Source organism: Solea senegalensis, linkage group LG13 (genome assembly GCF_019176455.1).
Source record: "Solea senegalensis isolate Sse05_10M linkage group LG13, IFAPA_SoseM_1, whole genome shotgun sequence".
Lineage (NCBI taxonomy): Eukaryota > Metazoa > Chordata > Actinopteri > Pleuronectiformes > Soleidae > Solea > Solea senegalensis.
Window position 1 is genome coordinate 18,912,987 of NC_058033.1, and position 27,217 is coordinate 18,940,203.

Below are 27,217 nucleotides of genomic sequence, written 5' to 3' on the forward strand. Positions count from 1 at the left end.
TGTGGAGACTATAGTTACAGAACATATGGACAACAACACGAAATAATACAGAAACACACACTTACACAGCATAGTTCTCCTCCTCTCAGTGGACAGAGAGCAGGCTTTGACACCTACTCACGTCTTGGAGCACAGAGAGAGAGGGCGAAAGAAGCACAAAAGGCAGAAGCAGACAGACACGGGAGCAGAGCGACACATGGGACAGAGAGAGACACGGTCGAGAGTCGGAGCTGCAGACACCTTTTCCCTCCTCTCAGCATCACTATAATTATCGCCTCTCCGCCTCAGCTCTGGCACAGTGTCATCATGTTAACTCTCTGAGTTGTACATTACTCAGTGGGCAACACAAAACACACAAATGCACATAGACAAGCCTGACATACTTATACACACACACACACACACATGCAAATAAAGACATGTACACATGTCAGACTGTGTATAATCTTTCCTCCCACTGGTGTTAAATGGTAATGAGCTGTAAAGGGGGCTGTGCTAATGAGCAGAAGTTTTCAGGATGTAAGCGCATAACATAACTCATTTATCGCGACTGTGTCTGTGAATATGAGACCTGCAGCCAGAAAAACCAGAGAGGGTCAGAACCTGAGGTGTAAACCCAAATACAGCTTTGCTAATTCAAGAATCAAGAATTGTTGATTGCGCGTAACGGAATTTTGTGCAGTAGCTCTTGGCTTCGGAGCAGATCTTAAATATACGACAAACCGAAATAGTTATATAGTAATATTTACAAAATTAGAAATATAAGAAGAAAATAGAGAGAACTGAAATGGATCTTGTTTGGTATAGCAGCAGAAATAGTGTTTTAAAGTGCATTTGTCAGTGGTTTGGTGTCAAACACATAATATACATAAGGGATGTGTTTTTGCAAGAATCCTGCTATAGGATACATGTTCTAATACAGGGGTTATGATACTTATCATCATAAAATACAGTTTTATATGCATCAAAAAAATAAAGCTTTTAATGTGGATGGAGAGGGTGAGAGCTTGCAGCAAACTAGTGGTCAAAGGATTAATTACAACCCAAATCCCTCATTCACTCTCACTTTATCCGCTGGTGACAATCTCAGCTGACATATGGGATGGGTCATATAAAGACAGACAACCATCCTCTCATCCGCTCAAACCTACGGTCAATTTAGAGTGTCCAGTTTGCCTAATCCCCAAATCTGCATGTTTTTGGACTGTGGGAGGAAAAAAATCCACACACACACACACACACACGAGGAGAAACATGCAAACTCCATGCAGAAAGACCCTCGTTCCGACCGGCGTCACAACCCAAATCAGTCAAGATTATTGCTGCGATATCGATATCTAAGACGAATATTGTGAGTTTCAATGTGTTGACATAGAATTGTTGGCTACTACACCAAATAATATACATTTAAATCTCACAGACTCTGGGTTTTTATGTGTCAAACAATGTCATGTAACAGTTAACACTCAGTAACACACAGTGTGTGTCCTCTGTGCCAGCAGCAAGAGCAAACTAGTTTTCTTCAAATCAGATCAAATCAATGTCATTTCTGTAGCCCAGAGTGCTCAAACTGGCGGCTCACAGGCCACATGCGGCTCCCCCCAATCAATGTCATGTGGCCCGGCCACAGTGTTTCTTTTTTCTTTTCTTTTTTTTAATTAATAGATTCACGTTTTATATTGGGGATTTTTTATCTGTCCATATCAAAACAAACACTTTTATTTTGAAATGACGTGAAATATCATCATAAATATTATTATTTTGGTGTCTTTTTCTCATAAAGTTTGACTATTTTTTCACTTGACCGACTCCCGACTGACTAAACTAGACACTCGGTGGCCCTCAGGTCATTCCTTGTCCTCCAAACACTTCAGTCACTAGTTCCTTCTCACATGTTGTCTTTTTATTTTGGAGAGCATTTGAGAGCCGTTCGTATAGTAAACCATGTAGGTTATTATGAACACACCAATATACTGTTTTTAAAATGACACACCTTAAAGTTTAAGGAGCTGGTAGAATTTAAGACTGCGCAAATAATATATAAAGCAAAAAATAAGCTGCGACCTGTAAACATACAAAAACTGTTCAAAGACAGAGAGAGGGGGGTTATAACTTTAGAGGCAACATTTTGCTCCGACCACTTTAAAAAGTATGTGTCATTTTGTTCTTTTTGTTTTGTTTATTTGTTGTTTTGTTTTATTATTATTATTGTTTATTTTTTCTTCATTTGTTTATTAATGTTCATCTATTTTTAATCGTTTCGAAATAAAGAGATCGATCAATCAATCAATCGATCAATTAGTGTGTGAATAAATAACAGTTTCTGGACACGTGTGTATTTGCAGAGTGTCGTATGATGAAGTCGGTGGCCTATGGAAAGATGTCGGGCTCTCTGAGCCGAAGCTCCCCCAGGACAGTCGTCCAAACAAGATGCAGCAAATCCCCCGTGTGTGGTAAGAAGCCTCCTCTTCCTCTCAGTTTGTGACTAGAATTTCTTTGTAAGAGGCCGTTCAAAGCAAAAGAAATGTATTTTCCGAGTGTGCGAGCGACTTTGCATCCGTGTGTGCGTTTGTGCATAGATCTCCTCGGGTCTAATGGACCCACTTAGGAGTTGTTTGTGCCCCAATACTTCCGCTTGTGATTGTGTAGTATTTTCTAGCTCATTACTTAATCAGTGCTGCTGCAGACTCGCGGCAAATGAAAACAGTATGAATAAACACTGCAATGAAATCAGAGCTCTGTGGAGTGTCTGGCAGTGTGAGCTGTGTCGCTTTGCATTCAGAATATGAAAATGAGAATTATTTTTTTGAAAGGAAGCAGAGAGGAAGGAGGGAGAGATAAGATGAGAGGGGAAGGGGACATAAAAGGAGTTAGTGATGCAATCCTGCAGCCAACCCACAAGACGTTATTCACCTGAAACCAACAAATGTGGCAAAAGGGTTGGAGTACCTGCATAATAATACATAGAAAATGACAAAGAAAAAAAAGGATTTTGTGGCAACAGCAAGTGACAAAATCATGTTTAACCCTTTAACACCTAAGACTCAAAATGTCTGTCTGGAGAAAGGGCCAGAAAATGTCCTGTGAGTAAGTGCTTTTGCCCATTTTTCCAGAATAACATTCAATGTCTGGTAGTTATTTGCAATTTACTGCATGTTAAAATACTTTAAAATGAAGAAATAATTTGAAATTTGAACAGTACATGCGTTTTTTCCAGCTACTCTCCTCTCTGGCTTACTGCAGCAGCGCAAGTGAAATTACCGTAATGACCACACGTTGGCTTTGACGTGCAACTTCTCAGCTTTCAGAAACCCTGTAATGTGTCGTCGTCTACGATGCACTCTGTGTTAAAGGAGTTAAAAGACTGACGTCTTTGTTTTAACTGTGTTTATTTTATGGGACAGTGCATGTTACTGTATGTTGTTGTGACTTGTTGAGACTGACAGAGTAAAGACACCTTGTTCTACATCAGAAGGCACAGCAAGTAAATCACTGGCTAGATCCAGCTTTGTGTGCGTGTGACAAACAATTAATCTGGCTTGAAGCTGCGGCGGCCGAGGACTTTATTTTATTTATTTATTTTTTTTACCAGGTTGTTCTTTATCTGACTGCACAGCTTGCAGTGGTGAAGTGTGTGTGAGTGTGGGGTGGTGGGGGCACTGTTATGCAACAGCACACTTGACTTTTCATTGTCAGTGGTATTTTGTGATTCGGGTGCACGGTGACATGTCAGGCTGGCGATGACTCAGAAGCTAAAGCGGCTTAGACAAACTTCCCCTCGAAAGACGTAATTCCACAAAACCACTGCAGTTTAATCACTCGAGCACATACAGACACTCTTTTATTTGCAGATGCCTTGAAACGGCTACAGACAACAGAAAACAGTGTTTGTTTACATGTTTTTGGGTTGAGCTGGTGCTGGAGTGAAAGAGTCCGTGAGAGGGAGAAAGTTCTGGATGTTTATGGCTGGAAAACTTTGGCAAAAGGTTATAAAAAAAAGAAAAGTGAGTCATCATACACTGTTTGGAATGAAGGTTAAACTAGTTTGTGTGTAAGAGAGAGAGCGAGAGGGGGTTGCCATGGAAACATAGCACAGCAGGAACATGTAGACACAATAGTCTGTGGCAACCAAATATGGCAGTGACTTCCTGTGAAAATGGCCTGCAGTGGAGATGACTGACGCTCGGTCCTCGCCTGGATTCCTGAGTCAGACGGTGCCTGCGTTTTTTTGGGTTTTTTTTTCCACTCCTGAGAAATTCCCCTTCCAGCGATGCCTCATGTTGCCATGACGACATCATCACATGTATTCCATCCCGGGAAGCTGTTGACGTATTTGTGTGCAAACACAAAGCAATTTCTTACATTTAAATTGCAATTTACTGACTCAGTCCATGGAGGAACTAGACTAAGTGAGAGCGCAAACCACACCGCCAATGTATGTTGCAAGGTTTGCACAAGCCCACTTTGCATTACCGTAATTATGCAACAGTTTCTTAAAGCTGAGAAACATACCCCAGTAAATACTGTATGTCCTCCAAAATCTGAAAAAAAAAGTCATAGATTTGTATCTCGTCCAAAATGTGAAAGAAGTCATAGGTTAGTATGTCGTCAATGTTCAACACCTGATTCAGATGGTCAGCTCGTCATCAAGCGCTGCAGAAGACTGGTAACGAGCTGTTCATCTGAATCTGGTGTGTTAGAGCAGGGCAACATCTAAAACATGCAGGGCAGTGTCCCCTGAGGACCAGGGTTGGGAAACACTGAGTTAGTATCTCGTCCAAAATGTGAAAAAAAGAGTCACAGATTAGTATATCGTCCAAAATGTGAAAAAAAGTCATAGGTTAGTATCTCGTCAAAATGCAGTATGTCCAAAATATGAAAAAAAAGTAAAAGGTTAGTATGTCGGGTTTTTCATTTTAAATTGTTAATACACTATTTTAACATGCAGTAAATTGTAAATAACACTTACTCACAGGGTCATTTTCTTGCCCTTTTTATGGTTAAAATAAGCAAAGTGTTAAAGTGTGTTTAAGGGTTAAATAATAACTACAGAAATCAAACCATTCCTTCTTTTAATCACAACCTGCACATCCCCCCAGATAATTTCATTATGCTGCTCAAAGTCGGAGGTAAATATCAGCCATTTTATAAATCCATATAAAACAAATGACAGTGAAATCTGGGTCACATGTGTCATAACTCTGCAGATGAATACTGGTTATTAAATATTTTAGTCATATTAATTGCAGCTATATTCTAAACCAGTTTATCTCAGGTCTTGGCGTTGAAGTGAGAAGTATAGACAGCAGATAAGAAAGCTCTGTGTTTGCAGCAGCAGCAGCAGCAGCAGCAGTGGCGGCAGGGTTTTAATATATCCTTCAGGTTCTCAGGTGTCCTGAAACAACCTCAAAGCCCCACATTCATTTTTCATTTGGCCAACACAGCCTCGGAGAATAATTATACGCTTATGAATTCCAACTTATTAAATCCTATCACATAAATTACCTCTTGACTTTTTTTTCTCATCAAGGACAACAACAACAATAATTATAATAATAATAATAATAATAATAAATCTTTCTTTACAATTTCAACAGAGCAACAAATAGACATTGAAATAAATCCATAGGGTCGAGTGTGACAGTATGTTTTCTCGGGTCTTGTTTGTGCGAGTGTTTGCGGGCGAGATCTCGTGTGTGTCAGCCCGACACTGTCATCACTCGCCGATGATCTCACAAGCCCCGGCCTAGTCTCTGTGTACACACACACAGACACACACAGACCCACAAATAATGTGAGAAAACAATTTGCACTCATACATTATAGTTTCACTCTCTGTACCCGCCATCTGTCTCTCTCTCTGCTCACGTCTGCTAAAATTAACAGAACGGCACATGATGCCAACCAGCGTCGCTGTGACTTTACGTCAAAGCGATGCTGGGCGGCAGTGGAGCGCAGTAACGTGTTATTCAGTAACATATTATTGCAATGGGCCCTTTGCACAGCAGCCATTTTGGTGCAAATCCCAGGTGACATAGGGCAAAAGGCGAGGTCACACCCTGCACAGGTCGCCAGCGTTTTCTCTGGCATTTGACAAAAATAACATTTTGACACAGGCCTTTTTTGAGGGGAGAAATAAAACACATGTATTTGATGTTGTAGGTGCAATTTTAGATTTTTTTTACGGTAATAAACGTGACACAGTGGAGGATGGAGTAGATTCCTATTAGTTTTTGTTGCATAAAAAGAACCTCAAAATGTCCGTCTGGACTTTTCTTTCCCGCTTATTTTAACCATAAAAGAGCCAGAAATTATACTGTGAGTGCTTTTGCCCATTTTTCCAGAATAACTTTCAATGTTTGGCAGTTTTTTTTATCTCAATGTCCATAAACGGGCAATTTCTATGAGAAAAACAGATGATAAAGCACAGCACATATGACCTGACATCTGTGAACCTGACTATTTTATATATTATGTATTTACTTTTGATACCAATTAATACATAAAGTAATAATATTCTACTGCACAGCAGCTCACAAATAACTCCAGGATGCCCACAGAGCCACAAGCAGCTGTTCTGTGACACAGAACCTAGAGCAGTTTAGTTCAGTTATTTGCACCAAAGGCAAGATAATAACATGCCTCCAGTCTCTTTTATACACAAGTACTGGTGAAATAATGCGTGATACTTTACAGGAGAAACACATCGTGTTTATCGAGTGTCATAAAGACGCAGGAGTATAAAGATGCCAGTAAAGACCACAGGTACTTTTCCTCTTGTGTCGTTGTCATGATAAGCACCTCTGTGTGGAGAAAACACGGTTGATGTCGATTGAACGCTCATCTCTCCATTGTTCTGGGATTTGCAATAACACAGATCCTCAGTGCTGTAAATTGAGTTGAAAGAAAAGAATCTAGTGAAAGTAAACGCGATATGAGATCAATAGAAACACAGTTGGTGTTGTTTTCCCATCACAGTCGTATCACTGTGCAGATCCTTTTTTAACACTGTAATGATTAGTTTTGAAGCCCAGATGTTGACTATTATTTCTGCTTTAAAATAAGGTGTACAAGAATGTAAGAATCATTCAAAATGTGTTTGTTTTCTCCGGGAAAGTATGCAAACAAATGCTACCACAGTCAAAAGTGTTGGCACCACATTGTGTTATCATGTAAGTGTATTTGTTGGATTTGTAGCCACTGGCTTTGGAATTGTATCCAGAAATTTGGAGATCCCCAGAGGATGGATGTTGTTTAAAAGTGGTGGGTTTGTTGCTACTGTATATTCACACTTCATGATGAGCTTTCAAACTTGAAAGACAATGTCTATTTTTATACGCAGTTTATGATGATGGGGGGGCGGGGACATGGACATGCGAGCAGCTGATCTACTGCAGGTGAATTTGTGTTGCTTACGTCAATCCAGATGAAGCTGATTTCAAACACCTCATTCACATACTAACACATCTGAACGTACTGCTAGGCGGCAGTGGATCAGTGGTGATGTAAAATCCTCCAGTTTCTCTCGGGACTTCAGTGCAGGGAGAGTGAGAGTTTATGAAGAGACGCCAACTTCATTTACCAGTTGTCTCAGGGCAAGAAAAAGCAGCAAATATTCAAGTATTCTTAAAGTATCTTATACTTAAGTGTACACTTTTTTAGGTGGCTTTTGTTAAGTGACAAAATCTGTCACCGGCAGCCATGTTTTCAGTGAGTCATGTCAGGGCCTTTTTAACATTCAATCACCTATCTGTGATTCAGTTTTTACTAGTCAGAATCACGTCACTTTTGTTGTTGTTTTTATTTACAGATATCTACAATTCAATATATTTTATTATCCGAAACTGAATCTCTGATTCCCATGTCAGATTTCTACAACAACGTCTTTATGGGTATCTGACACTCAATTCAAGATATCTTAAAAGGACAATATCGATATCTTCAATTGAGGATAATTAAAGATATCTTGAACTTCAGTTATGACTATTTGTAGATATTTTAAACTGGAATTTGAGATTGGAGACTTAATTTATTAGATTATTATAGATTATAATAAATATATACAAATAACAAACCTCATACACATGAAGGCTAAAGGTGACGTCTTTTTGAATTACTGATTTTTTTGACTAACAAATATATCGAACATATATATAGAACATCAGCTCTGTGTTGTGTATAACAGATACTGTTAAAACTATTGGATGACTGGAAAATATTACAAAAAACTTAAAATCGTACAAATTATTGAAAAAAGACAACTACGATTATTTTTAAAATGTTTCTGAACAGATTCATATGTGGCCCTAATCTTCTTCTGTAGAAAACAAAACAGAAAAGAGAAGAGCAATAACAATCCAACAAAAAACAAAGTCCTTCACAAAGAGAATATGATAAATATTCAGTTTTGTCCACTCAATGCTCTTGAGGGTCTTAATATATATATAAAATCTTCAAATTTGCAGTGAAGTGAGGAGAAACCCTACATTTATGTATAACAAGTTTTTCCTTACAAGATTTCATTACACTTCATATATATGTAGCAACATGTTGGCAACTTCTTTTTGATTATTAGACAATATATGATTTGTTGGATGAGCTCATAATGAATTTGAGTTCTTAAAACAGAAGAATAAATGTAAATGTGGGAGATTATAGTTCCATGTCACAAAGGAAGGCTACATTTACTGAATCACTGGTATCTGCAAGTGTATGTTTGTATCCTGGTTATTCTGATTAAATATTAAAAGCGCTATCGTGTCAGTACCTCATGCAACCAATATCATTCCATATCTCTCTCTCTCCCCCCTCCCCCCTCCCTCTCTCTTTCTCTCTCCCTGGCGCGCGTCACAGTGTGAGTGCGCGCGCAGCTTCCACCGCTGCCTTTTCTCTCTCATTCACTTCACTTTACTATCACACTGACACGGAGCTCCATCACAGTCACTGCTCTTCTCCTCCTCCTCCTCTTTATTCTTATAATCATTACTATTACCGTCTTTTTAAGATAAATAAATAAATAATTAAATCCCTTTCTTTTGGATTATCACTGTGTTTTCCGTCATGCTGGAAGTGGAAGGTAAGAGAACCGAGGAGCGCGACATCGTTACATTCTCCTTTTACTGTACCATGTTACACAGTGAAGAACGGCGTTTATTGCCGTTATTTGTGCTTCATCCAGCTGCGTAAACTTCATCCTTTCCCTGTAGGCACAGTCACTGACAGTCCGTACTCAGGTTATTCTGTAGCACATTATTCTTAGACATGTAGATATATATATATATTATATATATATATATATATTATTGTTTTAGATGTTAATGTCTATCGTTGTGTAACCAGGCGGGAGGAGTGTCTGTCCGTGTGCGTAACGCTGATGCCGGTGTCTGAATTTCATCAATGAATTGTGTTCGTGATTTGGCACGCAGAAGGGGCTTTTTATTTATTTATTTTTCTGTTAAATAAAACAGATTTATTTGATGTTGTCGGTGCAATGTTACATCTGTTTTCTTTTATCTTTTCAGTAAAAAGTGAATTGATCTCTGCAGGGTAATAAACACAACACAGTAGAAGATAGGATTTTTTTTGTTGCATCAAAGAAGGCAAGGCTCTCCTCATTTAAATAAATGTTTGTTTTAATGCAGCTAAAGGTTTTTTTTATTGTCAGTGACCATGTGGTTTGTGAAGTATTTGCAAGAAAAATATGAAATAATGAAAAAATAACAAAAGGCTGGTTAGTGGCAAAACATACTCATCTTCTTTCATTTAGATTGCATGCAATCTCTGTGTGAGGATTATACCTGGATGATCTTTATTTATTTATTTATTTATTTACCTACCACTGCTTTTTGGTGGACCTGCAGTTCAGTCAGGGCAGCGGTGAGTTTACTTGAGGTGAGGCAGTGTCTTTGCTGCTGGGGGGAAAATGGCCCTGGTCTGCAGTCAAAATGATAAACGGGCTCATTTGGGTGAGCAGCTGAGTGATGCTGTCTCGCTTCTGCATGGAAGCCACACACACACACACACAGGTTCAAGCATCCTATCCTTTTAAGAAGTGACATTTTGACATCCTAACCAAAGTATTATCCATATTGATGCCTAACCTCAACCTCAAACATAACCACGACTCAAATCTTGGCCCCAAACTTGACTCAGCTCATTAGGATCAGGTTTTGGTGTCTTTGAGGACTTGAGGAAAGCTCTTAAAGAGACAAACACACAGGTTTGCACAGTTAGGACTCGGCACTGACCTTTACCATAACCAGTTAAAAGCTTAACACAAATCTAACCTTAAATAACTCAGAAATGAGGTTCTGCCTCTAGTCCCAGTGCAGACAAGGTCGTGTTTGTTTGTGTGTGTGTGCTTTGTTTCTGCTGTGTTGATTAATCTGATGTTCTTGTTAAACCGTGAGGTGATGCTGCCGCTGGGTTTCTGTGCTGTGCTGCAGCTGTGGAAATCTAAGCCCGAGCTCAGGTCACAAGTGTGTGTTTTGTTTTTTTTTATTTCATGGGAGGCAGGGTGAAAATGAGGACAGCCTGTGTGTGTGTGTTGTGGGTTTTTTTATATGCTCACTCCCAGCCATGCACGAGAAGCCAAGGACATGCTGTAATTATAAGCTGCTCATGTGTGTTTGACGAACAACAGGTTAATGCATTTAGGCGACAGTTGCACTGCTCCCGTCCTCCTCCTCCTCCTCTTCTGCCTCTGCCTCACACATGTGAATGGATGCACGGTGGAGGGCGGAGGTGTCGGCTGCTGCCAGACACCCAGAAATATAACTGTTCTAGAAAATATGATTTCACACTGAAAGGATAATCTTTTTCAATAATTTTCTTCTCTCTCCATTTCCTCTACTTGTAGTGAATGGGACGCCGGCCAGTCAGCTCTCCACTCCTCACTCGGGAAAGTCTCCCAGCCCCTCCCCACCAAGCCCAGGCAGCCTCAGCCAACGCAGGGTAACGCAAGAACACGCACGCACACACATATACATACAACCACCCATAGCATTTAAAGACACAGCGTCTATAACACGTCCCCCCTCTACTGTATGTTCTCAGGAAAAGGACAAAGCTGTGACCGAGCACAGACCAGCTACATCTTTTTAGAGTTTTTAGAATACGAAGGAGCCGCGGCGTCCCCCCAAGCATCTGTACTGTAGTGTGACCTTGTGTAGTAGTTCTCTGGAAAATCCAAGCATGGCAGGCTCATGTTATGATGTCACAACTTTTATCCCGTGTTGATTTAGGACAAAAATTCCCACAGTTTTTTCTCGTGATGTAGAGCTCCTTCGTTCCTCAAGGAGAACTCTGTCTGAATGATGCTACGGTCATTTTGTGCAATATCTGATCAATGATTGGCTTTGTGCTCCAATCACCTATTTAGCCACCAGGCGGTGTTTTTGTTGCATGTTTAAAGGTCGGGTTGGGAGATCCTGGAAAAACAGTTATGAATTCAAAGGTCCAATCCTCGTTCTTCAGACTTCCAGCATTGCTAACTTTCGGTACTTTTCGGTGACACTAACTTATCTTTGGATACTTGTTTGATGCCGAAAAACAACAAAGACGTAAAGTTAACCTACCGGTCCAGTAGAAACAGCTAGCATCATTTTGCAGCACTTTCTGTCGTCCATCGTTCACTCTGGTCTTCGTTCTGCATCAGCCCTTTTTCTTGGCAGTAGCTTTTCTCTCGTTTGCACCTTTTCTTTTCTGCCATGTCGTTGCTGCAACTGTCTCGATGGATTTTAGCGAGCTAGCATAAGCTTTGGCACTGTCTTCTGAGCATGCACAATGAGTGCACAAAGAGGAATTCAAAAACCATTAATTAATTAATTAAATTAATTGTTAATTAGTTGTAACCAATGCTCCAGAAAATGATCTCCCACCCGACCTTTAACATAAGACCTAACTATTACTGATCAAATCTGACCCCTTTTTTTATTGTGTTGTGTCATTTGGTTCCACGTCATGTTGTGTGTGTTTGTGTGCGAGTGAAAGGTCGAGCAACATTTAATTGCAGCGAGCCATTGGTCTGGGTTTAAAAAAACATACTAAAAATGTGTTTCCTGTCGCTGACGGTCGAGGATGATGATGCAAACTCACTGTTTAAACTGTAAACCTTGTAGTTACTGCAGAGGAAATAGTGTGTGCAGAGCGGGAGCATGCAAGTCCAAACGGGAAAAAAACCCAACAACCTTGAATTGCACATTAGAGACGATGAGTTCATGCGCAGGGTATTTGCGTTTTTTGTCTGCGAGAGATTGTGTGCGTGTTAATCCAGGCCTTGACAGCGATGATGGTGAGCTTTTAATATCAGGCCTCAGTTCTACCTGCCGCTCTTTAAACGTACCGGAGCTCCTGAGCTTGTAGCTGATGTAGTTTCCTTCTCTGTCTCTGTCTCTCTCTGTGTTGCAAACAAACACTCACACTCTCACGCTCCGCTCTTCTCACAGGCAGCAGACAGCATATGAAAGTGTAATGAATTCATACGGACGCCCATCTGCATCTCACTGACTGGAAAATGAAAAACCCCTATATGTGTGTGTGTCAGTGTTGGTGTAGCTTTGATTTATTTTCTAATTATTTAGCAGTTTCTTGGTGCAGGCATGCAAAGCTCATTCTAGGGCAGTGGAAGCGAGACTGTGCAGGTCAATATCTTTTAATAGGACCCCAAAGTGGTTGTTAATTATTTGTGTGTGTGTGTGTGTGGGAGACCATGTACACACTACAGTCAGCATAGCAGATTAACAGGGGCACATCATCCAATTTGGGTTGAGGTGCACTGGAGCTTCCACAGTCACCCCGTGTGACGGAAGTGGGTCACCGTCGATCCTAACCCTCGTTCTCTAAGTCTCCGTAAAGTCATTATTCAAGATTATGTAAAAGTAAAGATTAATTGAAGACGGCACAGTTTCCACATGACGCCACACTGGCGTGACAAATTGTCCGTGTCATGCCGCTCTGACCTCGACGTGCGAGCGTTTAAATTCTAGTTTTACACGACGATGAGCCGAGAGTGTGTGTGTGTTTCTCGAGCCAGAGATAATTCTATGCTTTATACTCCTCACATGCTCCATACTAAGCTCGCAGTGGCTTGGTGTGAAGGAAAGGGAAGGGAGGAAGTCACACAAGCCCATTATCTCTCCTCTGCTCTCCTCTCCACTCCGCTGCCTCTCACTCTTCAGCTATATTACACTGTAATTCTCTCCCGCACTTCTTACTTCTCTTCTATCCGCTCTCTTAGCAACTTCTTCTATCCTCCTTCTGTCCTCCTTTTCCCTTCCCTGGCAGCTTCTAATTCCTGTCTCACTTACTCACCCATACTCCCCACATTTCTCCTACCCATGTAAAATAGAGTATTAACTATCAGAGGGATCAATTAAACTCCCTCAAGCCACGTCTCCTGTGTGTAAACATGCATGAACAACCATAGAACACTCAAGGTCAAATCCTGTTGTTCCACCATTGTGCCTAACTCACTCAGACATATATATATGTGTATGTGTATATATATGTATATATATATATATATATATATATATATATACATATAAAAATATAAGCGGTTTAAAAACAGCCAAAATCTCTCTTTTTGAAACTCAAGCTTTCCACAGGGAAGCCTCCGTGACCTACACTGCTGCTCTCTGGACCCCACATTTAAACACTTACGGGGCACTTTTTCCCTTCATCGCCATCATAACCTATATTTTCCCTGAGCAGAAATTACAGATATAAGTTAACGTGGCACATAAAATGCCAGTGCACTCACTCTTGTGTGTGAAATACTTAAGAATTTGCCCATCTGTGCAACTTTTTTTTTTTTTTTTATGCGACCACCGCCTGGAGCAGTGTGAGTGTGACCCATTTTTTTATGAATTAGCGATTGAAAGCACGAGGGTCTACAGTACATTCATGAATGCATAACATTCCCTGTCCCCATCTCCTCCTCCTCATCCATCCTTTGTACATTTTCATGATCACTTTCCTCAAGTCCGCTCCACCTTTTCTATTTTGCATATAAATACATATATATATATATATATAAATACATATATATATATATATATATATATATATATATATCTGCTACTGCTATACACCGGCTACTCAAGCACATGGTGGGTTCAGATAAGCATACACATGAGAAAATACACTTTTAAAATATGAATACACAGAGAGAAGTGACCGACAGACGGAGGGACAGAAGCACATGTTATTTGTCAACAATAGGAGAAATGGAAAGACAGAACAATCACCCATATCCTCCGCATGGATTCATTTCATGTCCACACTCTGTTGATTTGCATGCTCCATCTCTCATTTTTTTATTGTCCATATTTTGTGTTTGGTGATTCATAATTAAATTATGTGTATGTGTGTGTGTGTGAAAGAGAGAGAGAGACAGAGAGAGAGAGAAAGACAGCAGACTGAGGAAGAATGTGTGTCTTATGAACTTGTTAACTGTTTTGTCTCGTCGTCGCTGAGGCTGTGTTTGTTGAGCGCATGTCGTTGTTAGATGGCTTGTTCACTTTTTGTTCCTCGTGACTTGCCAAAGAGAGACTTGCTGCTGCTGCTGCTGCTGCTGCTGCTGCTGCTGCTGCTGCTGCTGTGGCGGCGGCGGCACATAAGGAAATGGGGAAAGTGTAATGAGTGTTTTAAATTATTCCGATTCACTTCGTATTTACACGTTTTCTTTGAATCCAAATATCAGTTGCACCGCGTAAAAGATGTGTAAATATGAAATGTGTCGGTGTAATATTATATTTGATAATCTGGTGTGTCAGCTGTTGTGATTTCTCATGTCTGGCTGCCAGATCTCAGTGGCTCATTTGTTTTTCTTTGTATTTTCCATGTCTCATGTATTCATTTCAATTAAAATCATTGACATTTCATTTTCATTTTCATTTTGTGTTTTTTTGTTTGTTTGTTTGTTTATTCTCACGCTTCATTTGCATTCATTAATGTGTGTTTTTCCATATACAGACACACCTCATGCTCATAATGTTCAGTAAATGGTGAGTAATTATGATTATGATTCCCTTTTATTTACATGTTTATCTTGGATGATTTTGCTTCCTGTATGCAGCAGAGCAGACGTAACGACACAAACTGGTGCTTTAATCTCCCCTTTATTGCTTCTGTTCTTTCGCTTCCTTTTTTTTTACTTTTTAATTTCCCCTTAATCCTTTAATCAAACGTCTTGCAGGAATCCTGTGATTGAAAAGCCCAACGTCCATCTGTTGGAACATAAAGCCCGAATAACCCCAAACACTGTTATCTCTTCAGATCAGAGTGAAATAGATTTCCTGTCTTGACGAGACACCAAAGTAAGTGCCAGAGAAATTCTATATCCTGTATTCATTCTTACGAGAGACGGAATTTGATGCAAAAACAAAACACCCGTTTCTATCAGATCTTATTAGGCTGTTGCACAGAAGCAAACACCAATAAAACCCTGCTTCCACTTGATATTGCATGACAGTGACAGAGATGCTGCTGGGAGGGAGGGAGGGAGGGAGGGAGAAAAAAAAGCTCACTCAGCTTAGGGGATGGAGAGAAAGGCGGCTTTAGGAAGCATAATCAGATTCAAACCCGGAGCACTGAGGACAAATCTAACATTAGTCTTAGCTCAGTTATGTAAATTCTACCATAGACAGACCAGCAAAACAAAACTCAGATGATGCTCCACGTTTAAGGTCAACCGCGGACGTCCTGTTTAAATAACACTTATCAGTATTCGGCCACTGAGTGTTGCCCTTGCGGGGCTCCAGCTTTTTTAGTGGCGTGAGTCACAACCAGAAAGTGGGAAAATGGTGTGTTGTGCAAAAAGGGAGGGAGGCAGAGAGAGAGAGCCTGATGGTCACGTAATAACAAGATAGTTGCTGTCAAATCTCATAATCAATATAAACAACTCCTTCATTTCCCGCTCTCCGCCTCTGTCTCTCTCTGTCTGTCTCTGTCTCATTCTGACTGTCTGTCACTCCATCTGTCTCGCAGCTCTTCACACGGCAAAGAGACACAATGTTCATCGAAGGTTGAGCCCTGCCTCCCAGCGCGCAGACAGGAAATGGCCATATATAGGCTGCAGACCTCTCATAAGCTGCCTTTCTCTCTTCTTCTCCTCTCTCTCTCTCTGAGCAGTTTCCATAGCAACAGTATTTTGTTTCCCTTGGTGGCAGGAAGAGTTCAGAATGGGAAGGACGAGTATAAACAACGGTGCTGTGTGATAAAGGTCGACGAGGGGAGTGAACACTCGTGGCGAGTTGGGATTAGAGAGATAAAAGAGTAGAGGGTCAGTGGGTATTAATGGGTTAAAATTTAAAAAATATATAAAAATTTGATATACTTCAAGCTGAAGTAGCTTGAAAAGATCTCATTTAAGTGGAAAAATTGTTTATTTTGCAGCAGTTTTTTGGGAAGGTGACATTTTCTGCCGCTAGGAACAAATTAGTAAAAAAAATTTAAATCTGATATTGTGAAAAAATAAAAATAACAATGCATCAATACCAATATTTCTGCCAATCATTGACCCATTTTAGGGCCTAATAATAATTATCAAATTCTCCTTTAAATGTATTTAATGGAAAATATTGTAGTTTTTTTGTTATTTTAAATAAAACAGTGGAGTTTCGTAAACATTAAAATCCTTTTAAAGGGTTAAAATTGAACAAAATGTTATTAATATTTGATATGTGCATTTCAAGCTGAAGTAGCTTTAAAAGACTGACTAATTTCAAGTGGTAAAAAATATTAATATGTAATGTTATTACAGCAGTTTTTGGGAAGGTGACATTTTCTGCCACTAGGAACAAATTAGTAAGTTTTTTTTAAAGAACTCTTAAGGGTTAAGTTTGTTTTCTATTTACCAGATGAGCATCAGCACAAAAAAAAAACAACCTTACATAAATCAAATTGTGCCTGACTCACTGCTACACTCATCCGAATGTCTCTTAGATCACAGCAGTGGAGATTATAAAGCAGGTCAGCTCTGTAAATAGTCTTCACATCAAAGGTGTTTACGATCGGTGGCCTTTTCCTCTCTGAGATACAGAGTGAAAGAAACACTGGGAAAACAACCTTGCATTATAGGCTGCACGATTTTAAAAGATGAAATATAGCTTAAAGAAATAAAATGACATATTGTTCCTTGATACAACTACTGAGATTTGATCACTCACCCTCTGGGTTTAACCTTTCAAAACTCACTGGTTAATAATTCACACCTGTCAAGAGTCTGTGCTTTTATTGTAGAAAGAAAATGTGCCCAAAAAAAATGCCTGTGGGATTTATTGGAGTACCGGAAATCTCCCAAATCCCAAAGGTCTTTTACTCTTTGTCTTCAAGGAAAAATAGCAAGGCAGGAGAAGAAAGTCTGAGCAGATAATATGTGAAGAGGAGAAAGACAGATATTTGACATGAAGGAGATAAATGAACAAATACGTTTATAGAATTTGAAAGCTGTTGACAGGAAAGAAGAACACAGGAGGAGAGAGGAAGGGGAGAGGGGTAGAGTCTCATTTACAGTCTGGACTCCATCCTCTCTCTCCATCCACATTGCTTCCATGACAACCAGACGGAGGGTTACAAGGTGGAGGCCGTAATGAGTTTTTGTTTTCAGACGGATGCAGAGGCCACATCTCTGCCGCTCTCTTAAATTCCCCCCTTAATGATCCCCTACTTAGCCGAGTAAATGAAAGGTATAGCATTCATGCGCATTTATTAGCATCACCGACACCCCACATTGTTAAGTATCGTCGTCGTTATGTTCACTCGTGGACTGGAGGTGTAGACGCAGAGAGGAAGTGCATTCTGTGAATGGAGAGGAGTTTGCCGGGATGCAGTTTTCATCCGTCTGTCAAAGGGATGGAGTCTGGTTTATATTCAGCTCAGGAGCTGAGGCGAGCGTGTTCACGTACATCACAACAGAAAGACATGGAGGCAGTTTTCAGGAAGAAATGTGTTGGTTTTGAGGGACAAAAGAAAAAGAAAACCGCATGAATTATGAGATTAAAGTCGTAATTCTGCCTTTTTTCTCAGAATTCTGCCTTTTTTCGATGCTGACTTTAATCTCAGCCTTCTGACTTTTTTCTTAGAATTCTGACTTTTTTCTAAGAACTCTAACTTTTTTCTAAGAACTCTAACTTTAATCTCAAAATTCCGACTTTAATCTCAGAATTCTAACTTTAATCTCAGAATTCTGACTTTTTCTTTAATCTCAGAATTCTGACTTTAATCTCAGAATTATTGTTTAGTTATTACTTTTTTTACATGTGGCCCTCATACTCTTCCGTCCATACTATAATAGACAACACTACTGATTAAAATGACCCTTCCTCTTACCACTCTGCTCTCTGTCTAATCCCCAACCCTCAACTCCTGCAGGACTCCCAGGGTTCCTCTGCCTCTCTGTCTTCTGCCAAAGTTTCCAACTCAGTTGAAGATGGAGACGGACTTGTTACCGAAGGTGAGGAAACTTTACGTTGCAAGCATCAAGCAAAATATCATACATGTCTGAATCAGGCTCATGATATTTAAATCTCACTCATCTCTCTCCCAGTGTCACCGCTCTATGATGACTCTGTGATACGCTGTCACACGACAAATGAAAGTGCTGTTATTATGATAAGTTTTTTGTTTGTTTGGCAAGCTATGAGCCGTTAAACTGAAAATGAAAGAAAACAGGAAGAAATGCCAGGGTTATTAATATAAATGTGACATTTGTTTAGAGAGAAGCCGGGGAACCTTCCAATCACTGCATTGATTTTTGTTTTTTCTTTTCGCATTAGCATTTTGATTTACCACCTGATTCCACATTTTCTTTCCCTCCTTGTCAAAGTGTTTAACCTTTACTGAGCGTGTGACAAAATGCCACCTGTATAATCCCAGCCCCAGTTAAATATTCCCTCTTATAATTTACATATGTATATATTTATGAGCAGTTAGATGTCCCAAATCTGTCTTTTCATTTGATTAACTATGCAGTATATAAGTAAAAATACAGAGCTATCTTTGCTGCGAGGCCACCATGCTTAGTCTTATGCAGGGCCATTCCTAGCTTTGTGGGGGGGCCTATGCAATATGCTGTTTTGGGGGCCCTGAGTTTGCCAAACTATGATGAGAGATTCTTAACCCTTTAGACGCCAGTGTATTACACTTCATGAGAAAAACAGGCTTCAAGGTCCGTTCCCTAAAGGATAAACTTGTTTTTTGAAGAATTTATCCTCTTATACAAACATATTAATGGGTGCCATATAAAACATTCTGCCATAACTGTTTCATACTGGACCTTCTTGTCACTACTGTGTAAACTGTGTCAGTTCTTATCAGTCTCAGCTGCTCAAAATGTCCCTCTTCCTGCTCCCTGCTTGCTGCTTCTTGCTTCCTACAGCTGAGGTTCTGGTGGACGAGGTTCCAGCTGTGCCGCCCTACATATCGGAACGCTACAAGGTGGGACGCACGCTGGGCGACGGCAACTTCGCCGTGGTCAGAGAGTGTGTGGAGCACTCCACGGGGCGGGAGTACGCTCTGAAGATCATCAACAAGGGGAAATGCAGAGGCAAGGTAAACGTGATACTGATGCTAGACTCGCCCCACACTGTGTTTACTTCATTTAAATAATTCATTTAAAGTAACTCTTGAAGAAAATATTTCTTTCATTGAATTTTTTTTTTTTTCCCCAGGAACACATGATCCAGAATGAGGTGGCCATTCTCCGCAGGGTCAAACATCCCAACATCGTGCTGCTCATAGAGGAGGTGGACACTTACAGTGAACTTTATCTGGTCATGGAGCTCGTTAAGGTGCGTGTATATTAAAACGACCTCTTTATTACCTTGAGTATTCTTCATAGGAGCAGGAATGTCAGAGGTTCAATTCTCATAGCAGCCCGTGGCTACACAAGGTACCCAACACCCATTGCTTCCCGGGCATTTACTGTCACTCATGTCATCTGATGAGTGACATAATGAAGAAAATGTCATCATGCACAATTTAAAAAATGCATTTTATTAACGACTATTATCACGACTATTATCACAGAATAATGCAGAAACTTAGACGACATTTTGATTCCATTAACCAGTCTTTTATCATCATACGTTATGAATAATAACTTCATTATGAAATTAGAATGACCTGACAAAAGTATATGATTTTTCTTTAATCTCAGAATTATGACTTTTTCTTTAATCTCAGAATTAGGACTTTAATCTCAGAATTCATGTGGTTTTATTTACTTATTTTTTATAAGCTACTATAATAGACAACATTACTGATTAAAAGACAGATCCCAGTTCGTGAGTGAGTTCTCTTTATCCCCAAAAGACTGTTCTGACAGAATAATGCAGAAACTTAGACGACATTTTGTTTCTATTAACCACTCATTCGTCATCATACGGTATGAATAATGACTTCATTATGAAATTAGAACGACCTGACAAAAGGATATGAAGCTTCTGTGCTCTATCGTCATCGACTGAGCTTCTTTGCCCAGCAGAGATAATGAATACAACCACTGTCTCTACATGACAGTCATCATTATCTCCACTTTCAGAGTGATAGATAGAGCAGAGATACACAACAGGGTCCCAACCGGTCACACGGTGTGGTGTTGGGGATTGAGAAAATCGCTCCGTGGCCCCGGCGGCGCTCGAGTGTGGTGTGAGTCAAGAAATATCTGTGCATAATTCAGGAGGCAGGAATGCGATCCATCTGTTCACGTTGCAGCGTGGAGTACTACAGACTATAGATGAGAGGCAATCTGTGTGGTTTACGCAAAAAGTGGGAGGATCAAGAGGAAGCTGAGGATGAATGAGGTGGGAAGAGTCATGACAGGGGGCTGAGAGATGATGCAAAATGTGGTTTGATGTAATTTCTAAAAAAAGGGAAAGAGTGCATCATACACTCAGAATATAATGTGCACTCTACAAGGAACCCAGTGGATTATGTGCTTATTGCATCGTGACTGTACAAGCCAACATCAGGGATGGGATTTTTGGTCTACAACCACACGGAGGTGTAACGGCCGGCGTGTCTGTATACTTTTGGCCACAAAGGTAGAAGCTAGAGAAGTGCAAATACACTGAGGCTGAGCCGCGGAATTTGACAGCTCTCATATTTAACTAACTCGCTGACAGTGTGTCTGAGCCCGTGCCAGGAAGAGGAAGAGATTCAGCCCTATTTTAAGCTTCTGTTCCACTTTAGTCCACTCAGAGAGGGGGGGGTGGGACACACAGTAATGTGAAGGCAGGTGAGAGAGAGACATAGACAGGGACAGGTAAGAGTAATATGTACGTCATATGATTAAGACTTAATGAGAAATATGAGAAACAAGTGACAAACAATGAAGAGAATTAATTAAAAGCATTACAAAAGGGGGCATATTTAAGACAGCGGGAGGAGATGAGGACACAGTTCATTCCTCCAGCTGCTGAGCAGAAGAAAACCCTTGTCACGGCGTTGACTTGTGAGCCTCAGAACTCACCAGGAAAAAAAATAGAAAAAAGATGAGCAACTGTGAAAACTCACACGTTCCTCCATGTGCCAAGTTCTCCGGCGTGAAAAGCGCCAAAGGAAACTTCTCCATGTATGTGACATTGTTCCTGTGACTTATAAAACCAACCCACCCGTCCATCATTCTGTCCACAGGGGGGCGATCTGTTCGACGCCATCACCTCTGCCAACAGATACACGGAGCGAGACGCCAGCGGAATGCTCTACAATCTGGCCAACGCCATCAAATACCTCCACAGCCTCAACATCGTGCACCGAGACATCAAACCAGAAAACCTGCTGGTGAGATTCGGCATGTGAGACTGTAAACATGGTCATATAACCTGCCTCTTTGTCTGACGTATGCTCCCTTTTTTTTTCTGAATGGATATCACTCACTGTGAACTCAACGAGATGACTCATCTCTGCTGCCCTCACACCTCCTTCCACACACACACACACACACACACTCTCTTCTCTCTGTTCCCTTCTCTCCTGATCCCTGCTGTCGACTGCCTCGCTGTCTGATATACATCCTCATCCTCTTCTTTACCCTGTCTTCAACACCCCCCATTCTTTTCCAATGGTTGCCATGCCACTGATCTAAGATGCAAATGCAGCCTCTTCACTTTATAACAATTCTCTGCATTCCCTTCTGCACTTTCCAGCATCTTCAATAATCATGACATCTTATGGCTCCTTCTCAGTTGTAGTCATCCATCCATTTTCTACTGCTTTATCCTCTACAGGAGGGTCACCCTCAACCAACCAATGCTGTCACACCTTCATTCAATTGAACTAATCCCCATATTGTATGTTTTTGGTCTGTGGGAGGAAGCCGGAGAGAACATGCAAACTCCATGCAGAAAAACCCTTGTTCCGACCGGGTCTCAAACCCCCGGGGTCTTCTTCTGCGAAGGCAAGAGTGCTAACCACTACGCCAACCGTGTGGCGCATGTAAATAATTACTTTAAACTTTGACTTTAAAGTCAATTTTTAAACCTTATTAGTCAATTTTCTTTGGTCCGTGGGTCACACCATCAAGCCATGGTGGAACAGTGGCTAGTAGTAGTTAGCACTGTTGCCTCACAGCAAGAAGGTGCTGGGTTAGATTCCCAGTCTGGGACCTTCACCCTCCATCTGACCTCGAAATTTCATTGTGCAATTTCACTTGTATAATGACAATAAATATGATTTCCTTTCCTTACATGACATTAGAGTTTCACTAGTGCCGGCAAGAGTATATACAGTATAAAGCTACACGCATGTGATGCCCTGTCACATGCATGTAGTGACCTGACCTGTTAATATAATAAAAAATGTCTAGGTTAAAGTCTGTGAAGCAGTTGTAAGGCTTGTTGTAAGAAGTGTGCTGGCCGCCTTCATTCAAAAGACACAGTGTTAGATTTGAAAATGCTCCCATTGCCAAATGTTTAGTGTGTGTGTGAGTGTGAGAGTGTGTGTGTGTGCACCACGGTGACACATTTGCCTCGAGAAGCTGGTCTCTGAACAGATTGACAATTTATTGCATGTCTCTCACTTTTTTTTCCCCCCGTCTTCCTTCACGATGCAAAAAAACTATACTTACATTTCAAAGAAATGTGTCAACCTGGGGATTTTGAAAATAAATTCCTGAGACGACATCAATCCAGCCCAGAAATTGTTTTTTTTTTTTAAACCACGAGTGCTTATCCAGTGAGCGGCATTTGTCATAGTTATTGTATTATTTATTTTCCTGTGCTCTCAGGTGTACGAGCACGCAGACGGCAGCAAAAGCCTGAAGCTGGGAGACTTTGGTTTGGCAACTGTGGTGGACGGACCTCTTTACACTGTCTGTGGAACCCCGACATATGTAGCACCTGAAATCATCGCAGAAACAGGGTAAGAGCATTCATTCGTCTCACGGGTCCCAATGAAGAATTCTTGCTGAGGAATCTTTAAATATTTACGTCCCAGCATTGCAAACCCCTGTCTTTTTCCTCTATCTTCATCACATTTATTTGCTGTATTTGCAGATATGGCCTTAAAGTGGACATCTGGGCAGCTGGAGTCATCACATACATCCTGCTGTGTGGTTTCCCTCCCTTTCGAGGGTAAGCGTGCAGCAAAAGTTACCTCATCAAGTGAAATTTGAGAGTTTTTCACTTTTTAATCCCATGAATGCGACTTTTTTTCCTTGCAGGAGCAGTGACGACCAGGAGGTGCTTTTTGATCAGATACTCATGGGACAGCTGGAATTTCCTCTCCCGTACTGGGACAATGTGTCAGAAACTGCCAAGGTAAAGGTCCATATTGGATGTGGGCATCGACTGTTTGTGTTGCATTATGAATGGAAGGAATTAAAGGTCACCTGTGTTTCCTCGCCGGTGCAGGAGCTGATCCGATCGATGCTGGAAGTGGAGGTGGATCAGAGATACTCCGCCCTCCAGGTGCTCGAGCACCCGTGGGTCACTGTGAGTACAGTGTTCATTCATTGTCCTCCTCTCAGTTCATTCAGTGGCTACATTTTACCTCAAACATCAAAACGTTTTCTCCTCTTTTGCTCGACACAGGACAAGGGTCTTTGCGAGAACGACCATCAGTTGTCTGTAGCAGGGAAGATAAAGAAGCACTTCAACACCAGTCCCAAGGGCAACGACACGACTGCAGGGGTGTCCGTTATTTCTGTGAGTCACCACAAACTAACTAACTAAACTGTCTTCTCCTGTGAACGACCTCTTGTTTAGATTGATTGATTAATTGATTGATTGATTGTGCTGGTTTCTCTTTTGTATCCAGTTGGATGACAGCTTTTCTATGCAGAGATCTGGGTCATTGGATTTCTACCAGCACCCGGCCATGTACTGGATAAGGTATGCCAGGTTTCCATAGAGACACAACTGGGTAGATGGTCAAAAAAAACCACAAAAAAACAGCAAGGGAATCAAAATAGACCAGCATCGATGTCTCCTCTCACCCTGTTGACCCGCTGCTGCTGCTGTGCTGCTTTGACTGCTTCATGTTGTCCCCGCTGTGTGATCCTTGTCCTTGTTTCTTTCAGCACCCGCATCGTTGTTGTCTATTTTCCCCTGTGAATGTGTTCTACAAGTATTGACGTAAATGGATTTGTTTAGGTGCTTTGTGAATGCCGCCTTTTCAAAAAAAAACAACCCTCTTTTGCTTGTCGTGGTGATTGTTGGCGGCGATTTTATTTTGGCTTGATGTGCTCTGATGCTCCCCGCCCCGCTGCTTTCATTACATCAGCTCTCATTGTTGTGTGATTTCATCCACTGATTTACAGGAGGACTTAGAGGTTTGCGGTGTTAAACGTTTAAATCTAGCATTCAAAACAGGTTATAAATGACAAAAGTAAGTCAATAATTGAAATAAAATAGGCTGATATGTGCCTAAATACATTTTAGACTCTTAAAGTAGATGCTACAAAATAAAAGAAAGCAAGGGAAGTGACTCTCACTCAGTGATGTTATCTTTTTGGAGGTTCTCTGTCATGAGATACTGTGATGTTACATTCCCTTTTATTTTAAGAAATGTTTAGGTAAAATCTTCTACACTTATTTCCACACTGTGTGTGTCTGAGCAGAATGCAAACACATCTCTCTGCAGACACACACAGACCGTCACACACCTGCATCCCACATTTGACTGTCCTACCTGGGGTATTTTAGTTTTACACACTGTTGATGACATTTTTTGATCACGCAGACCTCGTTCTTAATGATCCTTGCAATGACCAGAGGTGGAAAGAGTTACTGAAACATTCTACTCAAGTAAAAGTGCCACTGTTTTGGCCTAAAAATTTACTTTTTGCACAAAGTTCGTGCAAAAAGGGCAAGGGGACACAAATCTCACATGATTTTTTCTTTTAATTAAAGGCAAACCTTTACAAATTAAAAGTGCTGATAAAATAAAATATGTATAATGTATCAGTCAAAATAGGTCAAAGGTCACAAATGCTTGACTTTCTCCCTAATTGGCAACACAAACATTTTTTACTCAGTATTGGATGTGATTTAGAACGTAGCGAAGTACTGTACTTCCAAAAAACATTCTTAAGTTAAAGTAAAATTACAAATTTTAAAAAGTACACATAAAACCAACTCGATTACAATAAGTATGTAAGTATGAGTAAGTATAAGTATAAGTATAAGTATAAGTATGAGTAAATGTAATTCATTACTTTCCACCTCTGGCAATGACAGCTTTATTTCAGATCATATAAACCACCTACATTTACTAATTCATCTGGTATTAATCCCTCCTTCACTGTCCAGTGAAATAACAGTGTATACTGTAACACACACATGCGGGCAACATAAGGCCCCGGGGCCAGATGTGGCCCGCAAACCAGCTTTATCTGGCCCGGCCACGCCCTCCGCATGGGTTACCTCAAGTTACCTTGGAATGTTGCCAATGTTACATCGTCAAGAGTGGACATTAAAATATTCTTTCACAAAAATTGCTCAGGACCTTAGTCACATGAAAGCACACGCATCAGTGAGGTTACATGTCACATTTTGTTTATATTTTTATTGCATGTTTACTTACAATGTTACACATGTTGATTGTTAATATAGGTAATACTAGATTATTGTTTCCTTACTTCGTTAATTACAGTTTTGCCCACACTGTCTTATCTCCCGTGCTCTCCTTGTCTCCTTTCCTCACTCAGGCCACCGCTCTTGATAAGGAGGGGCAGGTTCTCAGACGAGGACGCCACCCGCATGTGAAGCCGCTGCCTTTGACGACGACGACGCAGCCAACGACACCAATAACAACAACAACAACATCGACGACAAAAACACAACGGGCGGAGCCTCCCAGTTGCCTGTCCGTGGCCCCTCCTCCCTCTCTGACACTTGCTCTGACCCTTCCCTGAACTCCAGCCTCCCATCCGACCCTGATGACATCTCCATCAGCTCACCCAGCACCGTCGACTCCCCCAGCTCACCTTTCTAGAGACCACATGGAGAGGAGGAGGAGGAGGAGGAGGAGAAAAAAATCCTTATCTTGCTACTCCTTATATGAAGGAGGAGGAAGAAGAGGAGGTGTACACTACGGCTGGTAGTGAATACTATAAAACTATAAAGAGGGGGGAAACAGAAATAATTTTTTTTATCTTTCCTGAATCTGTCTTTTCCAAACTTAGAGGAGAGATGGATCAAAAGGAGGTAGACACAAGAAATCAATGACTTGAGTGGCAACAAGACAACAGGGATCATGAGGAAGAGGGAAAGGGCAGAGTGATGTGAAAGACTTTTTCTTTGATTTATTCTTAATGCTCTCTCTTGTCTGAGCACATGTTACCGGGCTCAAGGAGCGAGAAAGGGGGCGACAGCGTTATTGTTCACCCTTCAGTGATGATCTGGGCTCGACATGGAAACTTCCTTATGGCAGAGCGGCTCTCAGAGGCAATATGAGAATATGGACCAATGTTCATGTTTTATTGAACTTTATTTCATTATTCATTCTTAATTGATTTAATTTATTATTATTATTAGTAATATTTTTATGACTATGTGTTTTTCCTTTTTCATAAAGGCTTGTGGACTGAAATAATAATTTGTAGAGCTGAGATTTAGCGACTTTAGGCGTGGTGAAATGTTGAAAATACATAGAGAAAAGGACTTTTTTTGACAAACGTGTTTAAATGAGAGGAACAGATCAGAGGAATACACACGTGTGCTAAAATTCTGTGCCAAACACCGTATACTGGCGTTGCCTTCCTGTAACATTG

The 27,217-nt window shown here is 40.7% G+C and overlaps 1 protein-coding gene across 3 annotated transcripts in view; it reads left to right on the forward strand.

The window, feature by feature from the left end:
• Nucleotides 1-26,466, forward strand: part of dclk1a (doublecortin-like kinase 1a) — a 45,247-nt gene extending 18,781 nt beyond the window's left edge. For 2 of the 3 annotated variants that reach the window (XM_044041622.1, XM_044041623.1), the window contains 13 exons: nucleotides 2,346-2,453; nucleotides 10,859-10,953; nucleotides 18,376-18,457; nucleotides 19,382-19,554; nucleotides 19,674-19,793; nucleotides 21,640-21,786; nucleotides 23,231-23,364; nucleotides 23,499-23,576; nucleotides 23,666-23,762; nucleotides 23,856-23,936; nucleotides 24,036-24,149; nucleotides 24,262-24,335; nucleotides 26,153-26,466. In XM_044041622.1, the coding sequence (XP_043897557.1) occupies nucleotides 2,346-2,453; nucleotides 10,859-10,953; nucleotides 18,376-18,457; nucleotides 19,382-19,554; nucleotides 19,674-19,793; nucleotides 21,640-21,786; nucleotides 23,231-23,364; nucleotides 23,499-23,576; nucleotides 23,666-23,762; nucleotides 23,856-23,936; nucleotides 24,036-24,149; nucleotides 24,262-24,335; nucleotides 26,153-26,210 (1,361 nt within the window). In that variant the 3' untranslated portion in view covers nucleotides 26,211-26,466. Of the gene's footprint in view, nucleotides 1-2,345; nucleotides 2,454-8,927; nucleotides 9,077-10,858; nucleotides 10,954-18,375; nucleotides 18,458-19,381; nucleotides 19,555-19,673; nucleotides 19,794-21,639; nucleotides 21,787-23,230; nucleotides 23,365-23,498; nucleotides 23,577-23,665; nucleotides 23,763-23,855; nucleotides 23,937-24,035; nucleotides 24,150-24,261; nucleotides 24,336-26,152 lie in introns of those variants that run through there. The other variant, XM_044041624.1, reaches the window with a different exon arrangement.
• The last annotated feature ends 751 nt before the right edge of the window (nucleotides 26,467-27,217 follow it).